The following is a 24,784-nucleotide window of genomic DNA, read 5'->3' on the forward strand; positions in this document are numbered from 1 at the left end:
CACCGCTCCATAGTGAACCTATGCATGTTTATAATGCATTCATATAAGACAACTGCCAATTAAATTACCAACCACAGCTCCAACTTAATAAACAGCAATATAAAACAATAGCAGTGGCGTAAAGAGAAACGTCATTGTCTACACATTGTTTCAGATACTAAAAAAGTGTCGTGTTCTCTCATTTATAAGCCTAGAGAACAGTAGGCCTTTATCCAAAATCCCATGTCCTTTATCATGCCTAAATGAATATTAAAGTTGACCATTAAATATTCATACTAGGCTACTATAGTATAAATTAATGTGATCGATTTTATTTTAACCATGCATCACGGTCTGTAGCTCTCAACTATTTAGTCTAATGTTCCAAAGGACTCCTTTCGTCCAATAAGACGTTTTTCTTCATTTTTTCAATAAAAGGGAGGTGGTCCGAAAAAGACTGCTCTTACGTTTTCCTTTTGCGCACGCGTAGAATGGCAACTTTTCCAGAGGTTGAGACCAGAGAGTAACTGGCAGCGAATATGATTTACATTAGAAAATAAAAAGCTTTATGCTTTTAATTTGTGTGATAATATTGGTTATAGTACAAACCAAAACGCCGTATTACTCGAGGAGAGAACTTTACTCTTGTTAGTGCGTCATGCTTTTCAAAGATGGGCCGTCGATAGACATTGGATTAAGGAAGAGAAAAGTTTTAGAACACCACAACTGGAACTCAAACTAACCTCGGAGATGAATTTAGGTGTTCCAGCAAACGCACTGTTGTTGTTTCGTGCTTGTGATGAAGGAGACTACGAAACTGCTCGAGGGATTCTTGATCCCGGGGCAAAAGAGTCCGGGAGGCAAAGCAGACTGCGGTCAGAAGCGGGATCGGAATGCAATGTTGTGGACATCTCACGGGGACTTTCTCTGGTGCCAGTGGATTGCACAGATGAAGAGGGCAACACCGCGTTGCAGTTTGCTTCCGCGAGTGGACATGAGAATCTGGTCCGATTTCTACTGCGAAAGGGGGCTTCCGTGGACAGCCGTAACAACTATGGCTGGACGCCTCTCATGCAGGCAACAAGGTGTGGTTGCTACCAGTTTATGTGCTCATGATATTGGTCAATAATGAAAACAGATGTTAAATGGGTGTGCCCCCGATTAAAATGTTATAATTGTATTATAATATATGCACAACACAGAAGATTGTGTATGATGAATAAATCAACATTAAACAATCTATACTAGCCAGGGGTGAGTTTCAATAAAGATAATCTTAAATGTAGACTCAGCGAAATGACGTTGCCACGAGCAGCACCTCAGATATTGTGTGTTCGAGCAGTAAGGGATGGATTTAAATTTACATAATGTACCTGGAGGGAAATGGGGGAGGGTCATACTTTTTCAATTTCAGTCAATGGGAGGGTTTTAGTATGTTTTTAATCTAGTCCAGGTCAGGGTCATGCAATTTGTAATTGATGACGTTTCAATATTTCTCGGGGTTTTAAAATGAGTTGTTTATTAGGCTATATATCAACGTGTGGCCGATGCCGCCCCTCATCTCTGATTCTCCACTGGGCGTGCAATATCGAGTGTGCCTATAGGCTATTTGGTGTGGTCTCAACCAAATGATCCATATCTGGTCGGGAAGATGGTGGAAACTGAGGTTTTGTTTGAAACTGCTAGTGAGTCGGGGGAAGATAATAGTACAGAAAGTGAGAATAGTGGGTTCAGTGCCAAGGAAAAAGGGAAATGAGAAAGAAGTAAAGAAGAAGTAAAGAAGAAGCTGTGGTGGAAAATAGGAAACCACCAGACTCATTTTTATTCGGAGTGAGGGTTTTGAATCAATGCTACTTGGGAAATATGTTTAACGTCTTGAGGACAGTCTGGAATGTGTTGAAGGAAAGTGAGTCACAAGAAGGGTTCTTATTTAGATTTTTTGTGTATCTACGAATCAGAATACGTTTGTTTAAGACTAAAAAAGATATCGGAGTGGACTGTTTGCTGTATAGATTCTCGTGGCAGGGGGCCTGTCAAGGGGGGGATTTTTGGGGTGGCTCAAGAAATAAAGGCAGAGGATATAACTGAAGACATCGATTGAGTGGTTGGTGACTGACCTGTATGGTGGATGGAGAAAATAAATTAACTTTATCCATGCTACTGTTTTTTGATGAATAGTTTCTCCCTTCTCATATAAAGTTAGGATTCATGAGCTTTTGTGCACAAGCCCCTTCGGTGTCATAAATGTGAAATATTTAGTCATGTGTCAAGTGTGTGCAGAAGGGAAGATTATCTTATCCCAGATGAAGTGAAATGCTGCAACTCTGGAGGTGAACATGCGGCTGAATAACCGGAGTGCCCTGTTAGGGTGAAGGAGATTGAGGTGGCAAGGGTAAGGAGTGTCCAGAATGTCTCCTATCTGGAGGCGGTGAGAAGATTGGATGGAACGAGTGGCGGGGAAGAAACAATGGTAGCAGAGCCACCACGACTAGTGAAGGTTTCTCATCAACTGAGGGATAGTGAAATGCTAAAAAGGTGGACTTTGTATTATTTATTGCAATGGTCATAAACTTTACAGCACGGGCGGAGAAGAAGTGTAAGGAAATTGTAATCATTGTGAATGCTGCTGAACATTTTCTGGGTATGTGTGATTTTACAGCCGAGGCTGTGCAAGAAATCCTGTCGGTGAATGTTATGCCATCACAGGCCCCTGAGCCTATGTAGGGATGTAAACTCAGCAAAAAAAGAAATGTCCTCTCACTGTCAACTGTGTTTATTTTCAGCAAACTTAACTTGTGTAAATATTAGTATGAACATAACAAGATTCAACAACTGAGACATAAACTGAACAAGTTCCACAGACATGTGACTAACAGAAATGGAATAATGTGTCCCTGAACAAAGGGGGAGTCAAAATCAAAAGTAACAGTCAGTATCTGGTGTGGCCATCAGCTGCATTAAGTACTGCAGTGCATCTCCTCCTCATGGACTGCACCAGATTTGCCAGTTCTTGCTGTGAGATGTTACCCCACTCTTCCACCAAGGCACCTGCAAGTTCCCGGACATTTCTGGGGGGAATGGCCCTAGTCCTCACCCTCTGATCCAAAAGGTGCCAGACGTGCTCAATGGGATTGAGATCCGGGCTCTTCGCTGGCCATGGCAGAACACGGTCATTCCTGTACTGCCTAACCAATGGCTGTGCTATGTAGGCCTATGGTGTCAGTTCAGGAGGCGAGTCAAACCGAAAATCATCTTTGAATGATCTAGTCCCCAAAAAATGTGTGTGGACTAGCCTATAGCCAATGTTCTGTTCAGTTTTACAAGGAGAGAGCGAAGATGAGGAGGACCGGAGGTCAAATTTGATAGCTTGCTACTACTACAATTGATTTTATTATGTTTCTTGCTGATGATGTATCGTAATTGCTGGACTATTAAGCGCACCTGAATATAAGCCGTACCCACATCATTTTTTACAAATATGTATTTTGTACATAAATAAACCGCACATGTCTATAAGCCGCAAGTGCCTACCGGTACATTGAAACAAATTAACTTTACACAGCCTTTAAACGAAACACGGCTTGTAACAAAAATAAATAGGCTTTTAAACGAAACACGGCTTGTAACAAAAATAAATAGGCTTTAACGAAACACGGCTTGTAACAAAAATAAAAAATAAATAGCAGTAAACAGTAGCCTACCAAGAAAGTCAAACTTCATTGCGGTGGCGATTGTTTTGGCTTTCAGTCGGATCTGCACAGTTCCAACGTCTTATCATCGACTTATTAAGGCCAAGCTCCCGTGCAGCAGCTCTATTTCCTTTTCCAAAAGCCAGATCGATCGCCTTCAACTTGAAAGCTGCATCATATGCATTTCTCCGTGTCTTTGCCATGATGAGGGTGACAAAATGACTACCGTAATCAATCAAGTTTATTTTATATAGCCCTTCGTACATCAGCTAATATCTCGAAGTGCTGTACAGAAACTCAGCCTAATCAGAATGATGGCAAGTTTGAGCGCGCTCGATTTACGTCACATTATGTGACGGTGCTCAGTTTTTTGGCGGCATGAATCTTGTGAAAAAAGAAAAAAAAACATAAATTAGCCATTGTATAAACCGCAAGGTTCATGGCGTGGGAAGAAAGTAGCGGCTTGTAGTCCGGAAATTACGGTAGGTCTGTTTATCATAGTTATTGATCTCACAATAAGCCAGATTTGAGTAACTTACATTGGGGTACTGAAACATGAAGCAGCAGCCGCGGCACAATCAATCGGAAATTGACAACTCTTGGTGCTGAAAGTACGCTCGTGCTTCAACGGTCTTAGTTGTTGCGGAAATTGATTTACAATGCTGTTTACTTAGAACTGCATCTATGTCATATTGCGGAGTGTACCTTTAAAGAGATAGATCATCTTAATGATTAGAAACATATGCTCTCCTCGGTTTTGACTAGATGGTATACAGTCTCTTAGAATTGACTTTTCGTAGCAGGTAAGGATAATTAACATGGCATATTAGGAGAATTAGGTTAATGGTTAGCGTTACTAAAAGGCAATTTGTTTAAACAAGTTTAAACTTTTGATGTCAATTTGACATAGGCTGTATCCCGTCTAGACATGACTGCTCTCCTCTCTCCTAACACTTCCTGGTCACCTGTCTACCACGTGACCTATGACTCCATATGAAGGTTCTCCTAGTCTTCAAAACATTAAGCATTAACATCATTGTGCGTTCATTGCTTACCAATGGACTTAAGGTGATCTTAGTACGTTTTTGGAAATATTTGGACAGTTCCATGACGTTGTCTTGTCGTCCACTAGGTTTGGCCATCTAAATGTGGCCCACATCCTGCTGGAGAACGGGGCGGAGATGAACGGCAGGAACCGGATGGGGGCCAGCGTGTTGACTATGGCGGCCAGAGGGGGCCACACCCATGTGGCCAAGCTCCTCCTGGAGAGCGGCGCCTACGTCGACGACTATGACCACCTGGCGCTTGCTGAGGGTGTCACCAACAGCAACAACAGCGTCGGAGACGAGGGTGGAAGGGAGTTCATGGATATCACGGCGCTCCTTGCTGCCTCACAGCATGGCCACGAGGCATCCGTTCGCCTGCTCCTGGAGTGGGGGGCGGAGGTGAACTTTTCCCAGAAGACCACGGGCTGGGGTGCCCTCATGCTGGCCACGCTGAGCGGGAAGGTGGTCGTGGCCCAGCAGCTGGTGGAGCGGGGTGCGGACCCGGACCAGGTCAACGTGCTGGCCAAGACGGCCTTCGAGCTATCGCTGCAGCTCAATCAGAGGGATGTCAAGGCCTACCTGGACTCCATCACCACCGTGCGCCCACAGCCAGGTATAGAACAGCCACGAGTTCACTACTCTCTCCAGGTGTAATGAAGGTGGTTCGGTGAACCACACTAATGTGATGAGTAACCCTAGCAATGCCTAGGCTTTAGCTCGGCGTGCTAACACAGTCTTGTGACATGTATGAGACCCGGATTTGAACCCTGGTTGGTTGCACACTGTTGGAAATCAGTTTTCCAGTATTTTCATTAAGCCTATTTAGGTGGACTGGAACAGACCCCCATCTAACTCTGTTACGCTCAGCCCCAAAACATTTAGGCTAGGTTTCAATTTGTTGAGGAAATGTTATTGTTGGCAAGCCTTGATGCTTTATTCAGGGATCTCTGTCCCACTGAAGAAGCATTCAGGAGAAACACTAATTTGATATGCAGTCAAATTAGGCCAACAAGGCACAAAGCAGTTTTTCTATTTCTGATATGATTGTCGTTAGTTAATACACAGATAAGATTGCAACAAGTTAATCTTTGAGACTTAACTTCTTATGGCTGCAGGGGCAGTATTGAGTAGCTTGGATGAAAGGTGCACAGAGGTGCCCAGAGTAAACGGCCTGCTCCTCAGTCATAGTTGCTAAAATATGCATATTATTATTAGTATTAGATATAAAACACTCTGAAGTTTCTAAAACTGTTTGAATTATGTCTGTGAGTATAACAAAACTCATATGGCAGGCAAAAGGCTGGTCGATTTTCAACCAAGATCCCATTGAAATCACAGCGAGATATGGATAAGTTTGCACTTCCTACGGCTGGTCGATTTTCAACCAAGATCCCATTGAAATCACAGCGAGATATGGATGATTTTCTACGGCTTCCACTAGATGTCAACAGTCTGTAGAACCTTGTCTGATGCCTCTACTGTGAAGGGGGGCCAAATGAGAGGGGAATTAGTCAGGTCTGCCATGACCTGACCATTCTTTGACCATGCGTGTTCACATGAGAGGGAGCTCTGTTCCATCGCTCATCTGAAGTCAATGTAATTCTCCTGTTGGAACGTTATTCAAGATTTATGTTAAAAAGATTCTAAAGATTGATTCAAGACATCGTTTGACATGTTTCTACTGACTGTTACGGAACTTTTGGACATTTCGTCAGGTTTTAGTGAACCCGCTTCCCTGACGTTGGATTTGTTTACCAAACACGCTACAAAAATAGCTATTTGGACATAAATGATGGACATTACCGAAAATAACGAACATTTCTTGTGGAAGTGGGAGTCCTGGGAGTGCATTCCGATGAAGATCAGCAAAGGTAAGTGAAGATTTATAATGCTTTTTATGAGTTTTGTTGACTGCACAATTTTGCGGGTAACTATATGGCTTGCTTTTGTGGCTGAACGCTGTTTTCAGATTATTCAATATTGTGTTTTGCCGTAAAGCTTTTTGAAATCTGACACAGCGGTTGCATTAAGAACAAGTGTATCTTTAACGCTATGTAAAACATGTATCTTTCATCAAAGTTTATGATGAGTATTTCTGTTATTTGATGTGGCTCTGCAATTTCTCCGGATATTTTGAACATGGCGCCAATGTAAACGGAGGTTTTTGGATATAAATATGAACTTAATCGAACAAGACATATATGTATTGTGTAACATGAAGTCCTATGAGTGTCATCTGATGAAGATCATCAAAGGTTAGTGATTCATTTTATCTCTATTTGTGCTTTTTGTGACTCCTCTCTTTGGCTGGAAAAATGGCTGAATTTTTCTGTGAGTTGGTGGTGTCCTAACATAATCATTTGTGGTGCTTTCGCTGAAAAGCCTATTTGAAATCGGACACTTTGGTAGGATTAACAACAAGATTACCTTTAAAATGGTATAAGACACATGTATGTTTGAGGAATTTTTATTATGAGATTTCTGTTGTTTGAATTTGGCGCCCTGCACTTTCACTGGCTGTTGTCATATCATCCCGTTACCGGGATTGCAGCCATAAGAAGTTTTAACGGAAGTCTTCAGCGGATCTTGTCCTGGTCACTCATAGGTAGTAATCTCGATTGTTGTGAACGTTTTCTAATTAACTCAAAGCTTTATTGTAACACTACAATTGACACTCAAGTGAAAGTAAAGCAGTGGTCACACCTTGGGTGTCTAAAAGAAAGAGACATTGTTACAGAGTCCCCCCCTTAGACACCTGCTCTCTTTGATGTGCCTCTTGTCTTTGGCCAAGAAGTACACAGGAGGGAACCTGAATTTGAAACCTACCCTTGAAAACGTCTGGGCTCTGCATTTCTTTGACAAATTGTTATTATAGCAGGGCTGCGTTCAGCATCGGGCAACTAACTTGAACGCTGCAGATAGAAATGTCACGAATAGAGCTGACACGATTCCTCACTCTACATGTCAGAGAGGCAAGTCTGTTGTACATAATATATTTCTATCTGAACGTCCCGCAATGTTGTGGCCCTCAGAACGTAGGTAATGAAGTGCCACCTTAAAGGGACAGTTTACCCCAAAATAAAACATTTTTATTTGAATGTTTTCGCCCCCAAATTCCTGTGTAGATCCTGAGATATTAGGAAAAATCTGCAGGCCTCAATTCCAAGTGAATGGGAAACATAGGCACCATTTAAGCCTAGTAGTTAGATGGTTAGTGCCAATAATTCCCATTCTAAGCAGATGCAAGACCACATTTTGAGCTATAATGAAAACAAACTTTGATTTTGGGGAGGGCTATCCCTTTAAACATCTGAATCTTCCTAGAATTTCTTCAGCAGGTTACCCATTCTAATGATCAACACAACTCAGTAATGCCTATGAACTACATCATCCTGTATAACTGGAAAGACAACGTACAGTTGAAGTTGGAAGTTTACATACACCTTAGCCAAATGCATTTAAACTCAGTTTTTCACAGTTCCTGACATTTAATACTAGTACAAATGCCCTGTCTAAGGTCAGTAAGGATCACCACTTTATTTTAAGAGTGTGAAATGTCAGAATAATAGTAGAGAGAATTAGTTATTTCAGCTTTTATTTCTTTCATCACATTCCCAGTGGGTCAGAAGTTTGCACACACTCAGTTAGTATTTGGTAGCATTGCCTTTAAATTGTTTTACTTGGGTCAAATGTTTCGGATAGCCTTCCACAAGCTTCCCACAATAAGTTGGGTGAATTTTGGCCCATTCCTCCTGACAGAGCTGGTATAACTGAGTCAGGTTTGTAGGCCTCCTTGCTTGCACACACTTTTTTATTTCTGCCCACAAATGTTATAAAGGATTGAGGTCAGGGTTTTGTGATGGCCACTCCAATACCTTGAATTTGTTGTCCTTAAACCATTTTGCCACAACTTTGGGAGTGTGCTTGAGGTCATTGTCCATTTGGAAGACCCATTTGCAACCAAGCTTTAACTTCCTGACTGATGTCTTGAGATGTTGCTTCAGTATATCCACATAATTTCCCCCCCTCTTGATGCCATCTATTTTGTGAAATGCACCAGTCCCTCCTGCAGCAAAGCACCCCCACAACATGATGCTGCCACCCCCGTACTTCATGGTTGGGATTAGAGGTCGACCGATTATGATTTTTCAATGCCAATACCGATACCGATTATTGGAGGACAAAAACGCAGATACCGATTAATCGAGCGATTTATAAAATAAAAAAATGATAATAATAATATATATATATATATCATACACACACACACACATTTTTGTAATAATGACAATTGCAACAATACTGAATGAACAATGAACACTTTTATTTTAACTTAATATAATACATAAATACACACACGCACACAGCTCTGAAGTGACAATGATACTGAAGAGTCTGCTTAGGAGACAAATACTCTCAACTGTTTGAATAAAAATAGAGTTTAAGTTACCTGTGATGAATGTTGAAAACAAAAACTTTAATTTCTATATGCAGGAAATCCTATTTTAATAATGGACATGGTAAGAATTGACAACCAAAGTGCGAGTCATAATTCCCATGACACCTTTTAGCAAAATCTGAAAAGCGGTTTGTTCATTTATTCCATAAGATATTTTTAGATTCACTTAAAATAAGGTCTGTGTTTCGTGTAGGCTTACATCACCGTGCCAATTTTATAACTGTAGATATCCATAGGACAAGGTAACTCTGATCAATATTGGCTAAATATAAGCGAAGATACATTTTTTTTGTAGAGTGGATTTATGAAAATATGTTGACAAACGTTACCTTATCCTTGTGAGATTTACACGGGTATCAAAACGTCGAGGCGGTTTAAGCCTGCACGAAACACAGACCTTATTTGAAGTAGATCAAGACATTCTCTATGGAAGACATGAACGGTAAAATAACGAAGGAACCCCTTTCAAATTCAGCCGCAAGTTATTACAGGAATTATAACGCGTCGACTATTTCTCTCTAAACCATATACCTTTGACTAATCCAGAAACTATCACCTCGAAAACAAAACGTTTATTCCGTTCCGTATTTTATCTAACGGGTGGCATCCATGAGTCTAAATATTCCTGTTACATTGCACAACCCTCAATGTTGTCACAATTACGTAAAATTCTGGCAAATTAGTTCGCAAAGAGCCAGGCGGCCCAAACTGTTGCATATACCCTGACTCTGCGTGCAATGAACGCAAGAGAAATGACACAATTTCACCTGGTTAATATTGCCTGCTAACCTGGATTTCTTTTAGCTAAATATGCAGGTTTAAAAATATATACTTGTGTATTGATTTTAAGAAAGGCATTGATGTTTATGGTTAAGTACACATTGGAGCAATGACAGTCATTGATTGATTGTTTTTTATAAGATAAGTTTAATGCTAGCTAGCAACTTAACTTAGCTTACTGCATTCGCTAACAGGCAGGCTCCTCGTGGAGTGCAATGTAATCAGGTGTTAGAGCATTGGACTAGTTAACTGTAAGGTTGCAAGATTGGATCCCCCGAGCTGACAAGGTTAAAACCGACCATTGAAAATAAGAATGTGTTCTTAACTGACTTGCCTAGTTAAATAAAGATTAAATAAAGGTGTAAAAAAAAATAAAAAATAAAAAATCGGCGCCCAAAAATACCGATTTCCGATTGTTATGAAAACTTGAAATCGGCCCCGATTAATCGGCCATTCCAATTGATCGGTCGACCTCTAGTTGGGATGGTGTTCTTCGGCTTGCAAGCATCCCCCTTTACCTCCAAACATAACGATGGTCATTATAGCCAAACAGTTCTGAAAATATATAACATCTTTTCTGCTTGCATTTTCCCTATTGTTTTGCTGTTCAATTGATATATCAGAGATCTCAAAGTCACCGCTAAAGTTTTCTCCATATCACTACTGAATTCTTACAATGCATATATTGTTATTGTACACTATGGTAAGCACATTAACCTTAACTACAGTTCAGGACGAAAAGGACCAGTCACATGTTTTGAGTTCCCTCATCCGTCTGCCTGGCTAGCAGTCATGTGATTGTGGTCCACTCTCTTGATGGTTTTGGACTGGGCTTTGTTGTCTCTAGCCTGTACAACTCTCCAGTATTTCTCCACTCAAGTGTTCCCTGTCTTCTTCTGGTACCCAATGTGACTGGGTTCAGCAGTAGGGGTAGTGTATGGTGTTGGTGGCAATGTAGGATTGTTGCTTTTTCAGTCCTTGGTACATTCATCTTCTGTTCTTTTACCACTCTCATAGATGACGAGAAGAGGAGACCAGATGTTTTCAGTGCCTTGAAGTTAGGTGAGTTTAGCGGACGCAGGCACATACTAAACAGAGGTTTGCATTGTGAGAGGACATATTGCATTGTAAGGGGAAAGCTGTCGTATTGAGTTATGTCTGCAAGAGTGGGCATAACACTACCATGCATTTACAGTAAGTAATCCAACCATTCATGTAGTTCAACCAAAAAGTCATACCTAAAGGTTCCTGAAGTAGGGACTGTGTGAGTTTGAGAGAATCTAACATGGTATGTGCACTGGGCAGTCTTGCATGCTTGCTCAATGCAGTCTGGGGTAAAACCCTGCAAAGGAAGAATGTGTGGGGTCTGAGAGGGCTGAAAATATTTGAAACCTTTGGGTGGAGGACAGAGACCTTTGTTTCAATAAGAATGTATGTAGCTGGAATTGAGTGGTCTGTGGTAATCTTGTGCGTGCGTGCATTCATACTCATATCTGTGTGAGTGTGTGTGTGTGTGTGTTTGCACGTGTGCATGTGTGTTTGCACGTGTGCATGTGTGTTTGTTTGTGCATGTGTGTCTGTTTGTGTGTGTTTGTGCATGTGGGTTTGTATGTGTGTGTGTTTGTGCATGTGTGTGTCCCAGGAAACTCCCAGCTGGTGAAGGAGATCTTGGAGGAAGATCCATCCCAGGTGAACATGGCCAACCCGGACGGGGCGTCTCCCCTGATGATAGCAGCCGTCAGTGGGCAGCTGGAGGTGGTGCAGCTCCTGCTGGAGAAGAGCGCCGACATGGACAAACAAGATGGAGTACACGGCTGGACGGCCCTCATGCAGGCCACGTACCATGGGTAAATATGTGACGCATGACCGCAATTTTGATTACACTTTCTTATTCTACACAGACACCTTCACAAACACATACACTACCGGTCAAAAGTTTTAGAACACCTACTCATTCAAGGGTTTTTCTTTCTTTTTTCTACAATGTAGAAAATAGTAAAAATAAATAAAAGCCCTTGAAAGAGTAGGTGTTCTAAAACATTGACCGGTAGTGTATACAGTCAAGGGGATTTTAAAAAGTTGTCTTCTAATCTAAGCTTTTCTTCTTTCGTGCCTGTGCTCATAGGAATAAAGATGTGGTGAAGTATCTGCTCAGTCAGGGTGCAGATGTCAACCTGCGAGCCAAGAATGGATACACTGCTTTTGACCTGGTCATGCTGCTGAATGACCCAGGTAAAACCACAACACAATCTGCCGCTGCTTCTGAGTTTACTGGTGCAGATAGTCAGTGTGAAGTGTTATAATGTATTTGCACTGTGATGTGTGTTATCATTGCTAGTGCTTAGTACACCTGGTAAACACAATGCACCCAAGTCACACTCTGCCATTCTCTTCCCTACAGACACTGAGCTGGTGAGGTTGCTGGCATCCGTCTGCATGCAGGTGGACAAAGACAAGGGAAAACACAGGGGCAGGACTCCCCTCACTGGCTCCAAGAGCAGGCAGTCTCTCAATAATGTCCCCGTACCACCCGATGACAGAGGAGGATTAAAGGTCAGCCACTGTTTAGATCAGGGCCAAATTAAATCAGATTTTGGGATGCATTTCGCTCAGAGACCGTATGTTGTGCACTCTCGGTTTATTATCATATGGCATATGACTACTGTCTCCTTCCTGTCCAGTCGTGGTGGAACAGGATGTCTAACAGGTTCAGGAGGCTAAAGCTGACCCACACTCTAAGACACGGGCTATCCTCCAACCGCCTGGCCCCCTTCCCTGACGAACCCGAGGTGCCTCTGGACGCCACCATGAAGGCTGCGAGGAAGAGTGCCACCCCGTGCGGGGCGGTGTCACCCCCTACAGCCATGGGGAGTACTGACATCAGCACGGCCTGGACAGCCAAGAGCAAAGACAGTGGTGAGACATGGGGGAAATAAGACCTTTCCCAATAACAATGTTTTTGTTTTGTAAACAGAATGTTTGCAGTACTTCTTTTTACAGTATAGTCAGTTTAGAATAAGCAATACTTTAGTATTATATAAACTGTCCTACTGATTGTGCATGGATTGTTTGTGAGAAATGGGAATTGAACAAAAGTATGGTAAATGTCTGTAAGTGGCATTTCCTGGAAACCATCTTGATTCCCTGATGTTTTGAAATGGTTCATTTTTCACAATGGCCATATTCTTCCTGAGAGATTTAGTTGAAACATTCTATTTTGTGGTCAGTGGCTGAAACAGTTGGGCCTTGAATACAGGAACATGAGAGAATGTCATGTATGGTTCCACTAAACTACCTATTGATTTATTTGTATCTGTTTCATAGGTCTTGGCAGAACGGGCACAGAGAAGGATGACTTTCTAATAACCACAATGGTAGGAGTCTTTACATTCAAAGAGGTTTTGGATTTAAGTGAATTAACCATGATAAGCCCTGTGGCTACATTTCATTGAAACTTCAGTTGAAGTGAACAATGGAGTTCTGTGGCAAACTGCTACACATTGTGAATATTATTGACAGAAAACTGTGAAAATGGAGATGCTCTGTCCGGACTGGGGACCATAGACTATTTACTGTGTATGCTACGGCATAGATAATGCAATGCTGGCGTGATTGAACTGATTGAGACTTCTACTAAACTTTCAGCTAAGAAATGGGGCGCCGCTGACGCGTCTGCCCAACGACAAGCTGAAGGCAGTGATCCCACCCTTTCTGCCCCCGTCGAACTTTGAGCCGTGGAACTCAGACCGCTCCAGGGTCATCAAAGAGGGCAAGAGTGAAGCCTCACGGCTGCCCATGCCACAGAGACCCGGCAAAGCCAACTTCAACAGCAGCGGCAACTCTGACATTGTGAGTCACACGTTGCTGCCGATTTTCTCATTTTTTTTCTTACTGTAATTGAAACCCACTGATAAATTGTGATTTTGGAGTGAAGAAAAAGTATTATTTCCTTCCATGCTGTGTCACAGACCTCTATCAGTCGTGTGGTGAGCAGGTCCATTAAGTTCCCCAGCCTCACCAAGGGCCCCTCATCCACCTCCCCCTCCAACTCAGGCAACTACCACTCCCCCCACTCCTCAGGTGGCTCCAACGGGGTGGCAGGGCTCAACCGCCACGGGCCAGACTCACACAACCGCTCAGGTACAGGCACATGAAAACACACTTGGCTAGGTGTCATACACACACACACCACACACACACTTTCAGACTATTGCTACTGCCTGAGCAGAGATCAGATGATTACTGAACTGGTGCCGACAGAGATGGCTGCCTCTCTTCGCATTCTCAAGAAACAATGCAGTATTTAGTTTTTTTATGTATTATTTATTACACTGTTACCACAGGAAATCTTAAGTCTTATTACATACAACCGGGAAGAACTATTGGATAGAAGAGCAACGTCAACTTGCCAACATTACGACCAGGAATATGACTTTCCCGAAGCGGATCCTCTGTTTGGACCACCACCCAGGACAATGGATCGGATCCCAGACGGCGACTCAAAACAACGGCGCCGCAGAAGCGGCAGACGGAGTGGTCTTCTGGTCAGGCTCCGTAGACGGGCACATCGCTCACCGCTCCCGAGTATACTACTCGCCAATGTCCAGTCTCTTGACAACAAGGTAGATGAAATTCGAGCAAGGGTTGCCTTCCAGAAAGACATCAGAGATTGTAACATTCTCTGTTTCGCGGAAACATGGCTCACTCGGGATACGTTATCAGAGTCGGTACAGCCACCCAGTTTCTTCACGCATCACGCAAACAGAAACTTCTAGTAAGAAGGGCGGGGGTGTATGCCTTATGATTAACGAGTCGTGGTGTGATCCTAACAACATACAGGAACTTAAGTCCTTTTGTTCACCTGACCTAGAATTCCTTACAATCAAATGCCGACCGCATTATCTACCAACAGATTTCTCTTCGATTATAATCACAGCTGTGTATATCCCCTCCAAGCAGACACCTCGATGGCCCTGAAAGAACTTCATTGGACTCTATGTAAACTGGAAACCACATATCCTGAGGCTGCATTTATTGTAGCTGGGGATTTTAACAAGGCTAATCTGAAAACAAGGCTCCCTAGATTTTATCAGCATATCGAATGCGCGACCCGGGCTGGCAAAATTCTGGATCATTGCTACTCTAACTTCCGCGACGCATACAAAGCTCTCCCTCGCCCTCCTTTCGTCAAATCTGACCACGCCGCCATTTTGTTGCTCCCAGCCTATAGACAGAAACTAAAACAGGAAACGCCCGTGGTCAGGTCTGTTCAACGCTGGTCCGACCAAGCTGATTCCATGCTTCAAGATTGCTTCAATCACGTGGACTGGGATATGTTCCGGATAGCGTCGAATAACAACATTGATGTATCAGCTGATTCGGTGAGTGAGTTTATTAGCAAGTGCATCGGTGATGTTGTACCCATGGTGACTATTAAAACCTTCCCCAACCAGAAACCGTGGATTGATGGCAGCATCCGCGCGAAACTGAAAGAGCGTACCACTGCTTTTAATCATGGCAATGCGACCGGAAACATGACCGAATGCAAACAGTGTAGCTATTCCCTCCGCAAGGCAATTAAACAAGCTAAGCGTCAGTATAGAGACAAAGTAAAGTCTCAATTCAACGGCTCAGACACAAGATTTATGTAGCAGGGTCTACAGTCAATCACGGATTACTAAAAGAAAACCAGCCCCAGACAAACTAAACAACTTCTTTGCTCGCTTTGAGGACAATACAGTGCCACTGACACGGCCTGCTACCAAAACCTGCGGGCTCCCCTTCACCGCAGCCAACGTGAGTAAAACATTTAAACGTGTTAACCCAAGCAAGGCTGCCGGCCCAGACGGCATCCCTAGCCGCGTCCTCAGAGCATGCACAGACCTGCTGGCTGGTGTGTTTACGGACATATTCAATCAATCTTTATCCCAGTCTGCCGTTCCCACATGCTTCAAGAGGGCCACCATTGTTCCTGTTCCCAAGAAAGCTAAGGTAACTTAGCTAAAAGACTATCGCCCCGTAGCACTCACTTCCGTAATCATGAAGTGCTTTGAGAGACTAGTCAAGGATCATATCACCTCCACCCTACCTGACACCCTAGACCCACTCCAATTTGCTTACCGCCCCAATAGGTCCAAAGACGACGCAATCACAATCATACTGCACACTGCCCAAACCCATCTGGACAAGAGGAATACCTATTTGAGAATGCTGTTCATCGATTACAGCTCAGCATTTAATACCATAGTACCCTCCAAACTCGTCATTAAGGTCAAGATCCTGGGTCTCGACCCCGCCCTGTGTAACTGGGTCCTGGACTTCCTGACGGGCCGCCCCCAGGTGGTGAGGGTAGGAAACAACATCTCCACCCCGCTGATCCTCAACACTGGGGCCCCACAAGGGTGTGTTCTCAGCCCTCTCCTGTACTCCCTGTTCACCCATGACTGCGCGGTCATGCACGCCTCCAACTCATTCATCAAGTTTGCAGACGACACAACAGTGGTAGACTTGATTACCAACAACGACGAGACGGCCTACAGGGAAGAGATGAGGGCCCTCGGAGTGTGGTGTCAGGAAAATATCCTCACACTCAGTCGTGTGGTGTGCAGGTCCATTAAGTTCCCCATTCTCACCAAGGGCCCCTCATCCACCTCCCCCTCCAACTCAGGCAACTACCACTCCCCCCACTCCTTAGGTGGCTCCAACAGGGTGGCATGGCTCAACCGCCACGGGCCAGACTCACACAACCGCTCAGGTACAGTAAACGTTAACAAAACAAAGGAGATGCTCGTGGACTTCCGGAAACAGCAGAGGGAGCACCCCCCTATCCACATCGACTGGACAGTAGTGGAGAAGATGGAAAGTTTTAAGTTCCTCGGCGTACACTTCACGGACAAACTGAAATGGTCCACCCACACAGACAGCGTGGTGAAGAAGGCGCAACAGCGCCTCTTCAACCTTAGGAGGCTGAAGAAATTGGGCTTGTCACCAAAAACACTCACAAACTTTTACAGATGCACAATCGAGAGCATCCTGTCGGGCTGTATCACCGCCTGGTACGACAATTGCTCCGCCCACAACCGTAAGGCTCTCTAGGGGGTAGTGAGGTCTGCACAACGCATCACCGGGGGCAAACTACCTGCCCTTCAGGACACCTACAGCACCCGATGTCACAGGAAGGCCAAAAAGATCATCAAGGACAACAAACACCCGAGCCACTGCCTGTTCACCCCGCTATCATCCAGAAGGCGAGGTCAGTACAAGTGCATCAAAGCGGGGACCGAGAGACTGAAAGAAGCTGTTTATCTCAAGTCCATCAGACTGTTAAACAGCCATCATAAAACATTTGATGTAATAAATGTATCACTAGTCACTTTAAACATTGCCACTTTATATAATGTTTACATACCCTACATGACTCATCTTATCTGTATATACTGTACTCAATACCATCTACTGCATCTTGCCTATGCCGTTCGGCCATTGCTCATCCATATATTTATATGTACATATTCTTATTTATTCCTTTACACTTGTGTGTATAAGGTAGTTGTTGAGAAATTGTTAGATTACTTGTTGGATATTACTGCACGGTCAGAACTAGAAGCACAAGCATTTCGCTACACTCGCATTAACATATGCTAACCATGTGTATGTGACCAATAAAAAGTTATTTGATTTAATCTATGAGATTTGAGCAGACAGCTAGTGCTAGTACTACTCAGTGGTAGTGCTACTCACGGGCTGTGTTTCTTCTCTTCCCCAAAGGGGGCAGTTCAGACAGCGTTCTGTCACAAATTGCTGCCCAGAGGAAGAGAGCCGCAGGCCTGTTAGATCCAAAGGCCCAGGCAGCAGAGGTGCCAAGCCCCACCCCTGTGCCTACACCTGCCCCTACCGTGCCTGACATCAGTCTCCCAGACATCCACAGCACCCCCAGCCTGGTGTCCAGCGACGTCCACTCCAGACGGGTCAGATATAATATTGATACATAGAAGGACAACCTATTACAAACCTTGTTATAAGACATTATAAAGGCTCATACACGCTTACAACATGTCAGTGTTAACTAGTGAACTAAGTGATTCATATCCATCTATTTTCTTTACAGAAAGCTGACTTAAAGAAGAGACCCCAGTCTGGGAACTCCTCTACCTCCAAGAGCACCTCTCCAACCCTGACCCCGTCTCCATCCCCCACCCCCAAGCCTCCCCCAGGGGACTCCCTGTCCTCCGCCTCCTCCCACCCGCGCTCCAAGAGCAGCGGCGGCTCCAGCAGTGGCACCATCACCGACGAGGGTGAGCCAGTGCATCTCTGGTTGATATGAATACTTTAAAAACAATCCCTTCCTCTGCTTATCTCTGCTGATCTCTCACTATACCCAGATGAGCTGTCCAGTATCCTGAAGAAACTTTCGTTGGAGAAATACCAGCCCATATTCGAAGAGCAAGAGGTATGCGTTATCCTCACTATAGCTTTAGCCGTTGTGTATTTGCTACTTATCCTAAAATGTTCATAGCTGTGGTTTAAATCTCATGTCATCTACTCACTCAGTCAATGTGCATCCAATACAGGTGGATATGGAGGCTTTCCTTACTCTAACAGATGGAGATTTAAAGGAACTGGGGATTAAGACAGACGGGCCTAGACAACAAATACTGGCAGCTATTTCTGAACTCAATGCTGGGAAGGTGTGTTTTACATTTTTACCAACCCCCCTCTGTGTTCCATGCCTATCTATTTGTTTTAGTTACCAAAGAGGGATCACAGCTTGATACATTCAATTAAAATGTATAAATACAATGTATTATTATTATTATTATTATTATTATTCACCTGAATTGTTGCTGCAGGGCAGAGAGAGGCAGATTTTGCAGGAGACCATCCACAACTTCCAGTCCTCCTTTGGCAGCAGTGCCAGCAACCCCAGACCACCAGGACAGCCACGCTGTGAGTGTTATGACGTCACACACTCCTGATCAAGATGCAGGACACATGGCGTCCGAATCCAATATTACAAGTTAACATCCCATCTATAAAGCAATGTCTCCAACACTTAGACTGACTGTAATTAGTGGGCCTACATGGTAATCATGGCCGTAACTACATATGAGGACACAATGTTTTCTAATAAAAATAATAATGATAATAATGTACAGAATACAGAAAATGTATTATGACTCAACATCTAAATATTGCACCCAGCATTGATCAAAGCTCAGAACGCTTATATTCTTGATCTGACTGAGTTCTGATCTGACTGAGTTCTAATCGCGCCTGCCTCTTTGTGAACGAGTGGAATCATGAAGAGTGGTATGTTCGCCTGCATTGGATGGATTTGCCTTTTTAGCAGCACATTCACCACTCTCTCAAACGGCTAACTCCGCCCTCTTGTGGCACATGTCGAGGGCCTGACACGTGAAACGAAACACCCCGGCGCCGAGTCGGCTAAATAAAGACAGACTCGGAGAATGAGTGCACAATTGGTAGTCGCTTATAGATATCTCAGGGACTTCTATTACAGTAATATTGAAGGGCTCTGGCTAGTATTTCTTAGCCAGCTAGAAGGATGAAGTAAGAACCTAACTTTACACGGTGTCTACCTCAGCAGGAGAAAAAATACGCTACTAAGTTCTCCTAATAACTTTGCTTTACAGAGAGTAGGCTACTAGGACAGACAGTGATGTGGCGCTCAGTGGTGAGGCTGAGGCAGGTTGCAATGCATGCAGGAGGAAGGAGAGAAGACATAGAGAGAGGGAAAGCAAGCAGAGAGGTTAGTATAGTGGTTCCCAAACTTGGAGTTGGGGCCCTATGTGGGGTCCTCTTAGAAAATCTTATCAAACAAGTTAGGAACTTAACTTGCATCTCGACATGGCCTATCTTCCCTATAGGCCTACAACCAGCAACATGCCACCCTGCATCCCACTGCTGGCTTGCATCTGAAGCTAAGCAGGGTTGGTCCTGGATGGAAGACCAAATGCTGCTGGAAGTGGTTGGAGGGCCAGTAGGAGGCACTCTTTCTTCTGGTCAAATGTTTTTAGTTTTTTCCCCCCAATTGCCCTGTGTAGGGTGTCGTCTTTCAGATGGGACGTTAACGGGTGCCTGACTCTGTGGTCACTAAAGATCCCATGGCACTTATGGTAAAAGTAGGGGTGTTAACACCGGTGCCCTGGCTAAAATCCCAATCTGGCCCTCATACCATCGTGGCCACCTAATCATCTCCAGCTTCCAATTGGCGTATTTCTCTCCCCTTTAACTATTCCCAGGCCTCCCGAGTGGCACAGCGGTATAAGGCACTGCATTGCAGTGCTTGAGGTGTCATTACAGCCCTGGGTTCGATCCCAGGCTGTTTCACAACCGGCTGTGAACGGGAGACCTATGAGGCGGCGCACAATTGGCCCAGCATTGTCCGTTATAGGGGCTATTTCCTATCGTGCTCTAGCGACTCCTTGTGGTGGGTCGGGTGCTTGCAAGCTGACCCTGTTTTCCAGTTGGACGGTGTTTCCGCCGACACATTGGTGCGGCTTGCTTCCGGGTTAAGCGAGCAAGTGTGTCAAGAAGTAGTGCGGCTTGTCAGGGTCGTGTTTTGGAGGACGCATGGCTCTCGACCTTCGCCTCTCCCGATTCCGTAGGGGAGCTGCAGCAATGAGACAAGACTGTAACTACCAATTGAATAAAATAAGGGGTTAAAGTTTTTTTTAAATAAAAAAAATATTCCCTGGGTCATTGCTGTAAATAAGAATGTGTTCCCAGTCAACTTACCTGGCTAAATAAAATAATTGAAATGCAAACTATGCCGTTCTAAAAATGTCACACGTTTTCATTTTATATCGGTGGTTGTTCATCTTGTCCGTTACCCACCTTTTTTTTTTTTACCAATACATCACTGATATTAATACAGAATCGAAAGTAATATTCTAATAATTCATATGAATGTGATAATACAATCATCTGTGCTCCATTGATGTTTGTTTGTGCAGAGCTTGATCAGTAGTGCCTAGGAATACAAATGTGAATGCTGTAATTGCATGAGTTTATGATTTTATGCAAATCGTCATTACGACTGACTGAACAGTGGCTGATGCTATGTGTCAGTGTGAATAATTTGTCATATTCCGCCCCTTTTCAGGGGTATAAGATTACAACTGTATAGCTAGTAGGCTATGTGTTTGTAGGTTGAATGAGGGGAATCAACCTACAGCAGCCAAGGTGATAATGGCTGGGGTCAATTTTGATTAATTGTATAGAAATTCAGTAAATGAGCTTTAATTTAAAAAAGATTAAATCCTTCCGGACCTCATTAAAACTCAAACCCTGGTTACGGCCCTGATGGTATCGTTCTGTCCTGTAGCTCCTACAGGCTGGGTCCGACACCAGGTGCGCACCTCCAACAAGAGGTAACAACACCACTCTGCGACTGAGGACCAACCGTATAAGAGGTCAGAGATGACCCTATAGCCCAGGTGTGAGGAGACTCTACTGGACGCCAGCGTTCCAGAGCACTGCTGCGTGTGGGAGGACGCTGAAGCACAGACCCCCGAAGGGGATCCCCATGGGCTGGCGACCCCATGCCCAGCGCCCTGCTGCTTACCGACAGAGCACAACGTGATGTGCAGCCATCATTTATTGCCATGGCAACAGGGCTGTCACGCCAACTGCTGACCTATAGGGGAGATACAGTAGAGGAAGTGAGCGCATACTAAGACAGAACAGACCTAGTCATGTCTTAATGGATGTGGGAGATGAAAGCCTTTAAACTGAGATCGAGGCTTTTGGGCACTGATGATGTACTAGGTGAAAAGAGACCTTCAGGGATGGTTTCCCAGACACAGATTAAGCCTAGTCCTGAACTAAAAAGTACATCAAGAGAATCTCCATTAAACATGCTTCTGAGTCCAGGACTAGTCTTAATCTGTGTCTGGGAAATTGGCCCGTAATGTCTTAATGTATTTGGGAGATAACATTTTGAGGCTGGGATTAAGATTGTCACATGTTGATGATGTAAGTGATTGGAGGAATTCTGGTTTGCCAGAATGATGAGGGAAGATTGTTTTTATTTGTAAAAAAAAATAAAAATAGTTTCCTTCTGCCTTTGTCTTTTTTTCTTCTTTACTATTTCACTACTGTTAGTTTTGTAATCTGTTTTCTTGTACAAGGTTTCATGATTTGTGTGAACAAAGTAAGTCAGTTTTAGTCTGATGATGAATGTGACTGGCTGAACTGTCATTATTAAAACCCATGAAAAGATGGACATAGTGTTTTCTTTTGTTGGATTTACGACTGCTGCCAACCTACACGTTGGTCTCTACAGACTGAGTCCACACTAACTCTCAACTTTTTGTATGATGGTTTTCAAAATAAATTCATATATTTTCCCCATAGAAATAGACTCAACACTCCATGCCGCTTTGATCAGGGATGGGCAACTTTTATGGGGGTGGGGGCCACAAAAACTAATCTCATGAGGGGCCGCATTGGCTCACTGGTCTGTGTACCCGCATCCATACCACATCCATACCAGTCAGAGCCAGCCCAAGGCTTTTGGTGGCCCTAAGTGAACATTTGTAGCTAGCAAAACATTTTAGCGCCCTCCCCTTAACAGCGGAGAGTACATTTCCTGTCATTCTGTTCATGTTGCCATAGGGTGGAGAGAAATGTTTGCAGTTTTAAATATATGAGTGAGAATGACTAACAAACTAAATGTGCCCCCCCCCGGTTGGTAATTTTACCATGATTACTACACATTTAGTTTGCTGGCTAGACTAATTTAGCAATCAACATTTTTTTAGGTGACATGGGCTAATTGAGTGACTGACATAATGATAAAAACTGCTGATGCATAACCACATTTTGAAGTTGCACCTTGTGTATTCTAACTCTGAACATTAAATTGAGAGCCTGACTGAGTTCCTACACATATTTTTGTTTGTTTTTTGGGGGGGAAATTGATCCGCGGGCCTACAAAAGGGTGGTGACCCGTAGATCAAACTCGTTGACTACTGGGGTGTATTCAGGATGCTTTCAGTGTTGCTTGAGCATTTGAAAACAATGATAAATGTAAGGTTACTTTTAATACTGTCTATTGAAAGGTCCATGCTAAGAAGAAAATAAATTGCCATGTACATTTGAGTTTGATTGAGATTGCTACATTTTAAACAGTTGATCTGAACATCCCGGTTTGTAAAGTTTTTGAACATCATGCAACGGTTGTGAATATACATTTGGATCCAGGAATGAATGGAATTATATATTACATTGTTACATTCTATGTTACATGTATTTACACGTATTGAAGTATTTGTATTGTTGTAGTAGGGACAATAACATTACTAATTTAAAAATATATATATATACTGAACGCAACATGCAACAATTTCTAAGATTTTTCGGAGTTACAGTTCATATACGAAAATCAGTCAATTGAAATACATTTATTAGGTCCTAATCAATGGATTTCACAGAGATGTCCTAATCAATGGACTGGGCAGAGATGTATCTATTGGTGGTCCTTGAAGGGACATTCAGAATTTGTTTTTCTGCTCAAATGGGGCTTTATGAAAGACAGCAATACTCCTTACGCCGGATGTGAAGGTCCTGGGCTGGGTTGTGAGGCTGTTTGGATGTACTGCCAAATTCTCTAAAACGACATTGGAGGCAGTTTATGGTAGAGAAATTAACATTCAATTATCTGGCAATAGCTCTGGTGGACATTCCTGCAGTCAGCATGCCAATTGCACACTCCCTCAAAACTTGAGACATCTGTGGCGTTGTGTGATTAAACTGCACATTTTAAAGTGTCATTTTATTGTCCCCAGCACAAGGTGTACCTGTGAAATGCTGTCATGCTGTTTCAGCAGCTTATTGATATGCCACACCTGTCAGGTGGATGGATTGTTTTGGAAAAGGAGAAATGCTCACCTACAGGGATGGAAACACATTTGTGCACAAAATTTGAGAGAAATAAGCTTTTTGTGCGTATTGGAACCTTTCTGAGATTTTTTATTTCAGATAATGGAACATGGGAGCAAGGGGAACAACTACTTCAAGGTGTCAGAGCGAGTGACATCACCGATTGAAACGTTATTAGCGCGCACCACCGCTAACTAGCTAGCCATTTCACATCGGTTACACTCACCCCCCTTTTGACCTCCTCCTTTTCCGCAGCAACCAGTGATCCGTGTCAACAGCATCAATGTAACAGTATAGCTTCCGTCCCTCTCCTCGCCCCTACCTGGGCTCGAACCAGGGACCCTCTGCACACATCAACAACAGCCACCTTCGAAGCATCGTTGTCTGTGTTCGAGCCCAGGTAGAGGCAAGGAGAGGGACGGGAGCTAAACTGTTACATATAGTATGGATGGGCAACTTGCTTCAACCAAGGTGTGTGTGTGTGTGTGTGTGTGTGTGTGTGTGTGTGTGTGTGTGTGTGTGTGTGTGTGTGTGTGTGTGTGTGTGTGTGTGTGTGTGTGTGTGTGTGTGTGTGTGTGTGTGTGTGTGTGTGTGTGTGTGTGTGTGTGTGTGTGTGTGTGTGTGTGTGTGTGTGTGTGTGGTATATCTACAAGGATGCACACTGGCCTTGGCTAACACAATGAAAGCTAACTGGTGGGAAAACACAAGAATTGCTGAAACTTTCTCTCACTTTACATCTCTCGACCTGATCTTCTTCTCTGAGTTGGAGATCACCCAGCATGCTCTGCTCCACATCACCGGTGGGCGGAGCTACAGCTCTGATATGATGAACTAACATTACTGATATGATTAACTACAAATACTTCACAGCCTTTTGTAAACTCCATGTCAGCTATCTAGTGTGTATATACAGTTGAAGTCGGAAG

At 43.6% G+C, this 24,784-nt stretch overlaps 1 protein-coding gene across 1 annotated transcript; it reads left to right on the forward strand.

The window, feature by feature from the left end:
• The first annotated feature begins 426 nt into the window (after positions 1–426).
• Positions 427–22,197, forward strand: LOC129859154 (ankyrin repeat and SAM domain-containing protein 6-like). The gene is made up of 16 exons (XM_055928564.1): positions 427–1,064; positions 4,801–5,327; positions 10,971–11,015; positions 11,596–11,800; positions 12,079–12,185; positions 12,355–12,506; positions 12,635–12,869; positions 13,278–13,327; positions 13,599–13,802; positions 13,922–14,093; positions 17,721–17,920; positions 18,061–18,247; positions 18,335–18,402; positions 18,524–18,640; positions 18,803–18,899; positions 21,301–22,197. The coding sequence occupies exons 1-16, from the start codon at positions 730–732 to the stop codon at positions 21,348–21,350; spliced, it is 2,751 nt and encodes a 916-aa protein (XP_055784539.1). The 5' UTR covers positions 427–729; the 3' UTR covers positions 21,351–22,197.
• Positions 22,198–24,784: the final 2,587 nt, after the last annotated feature.

The sequence above is a fragment of the Salvelinus fontinalis genome, chromosome 7, assembly GCF_029448725.1.
Source record: "Salvelinus fontinalis isolate EN_2023a chromosome 7, ASM2944872v1, whole genome shotgun sequence".
In the NCBI taxonomy this organism is placed as follows: Eukaryota; Metazoa; Chordata; class Actinopteri; order Salmoniformes; family Salmonidae; genus Salvelinus; species Salvelinus fontinalis.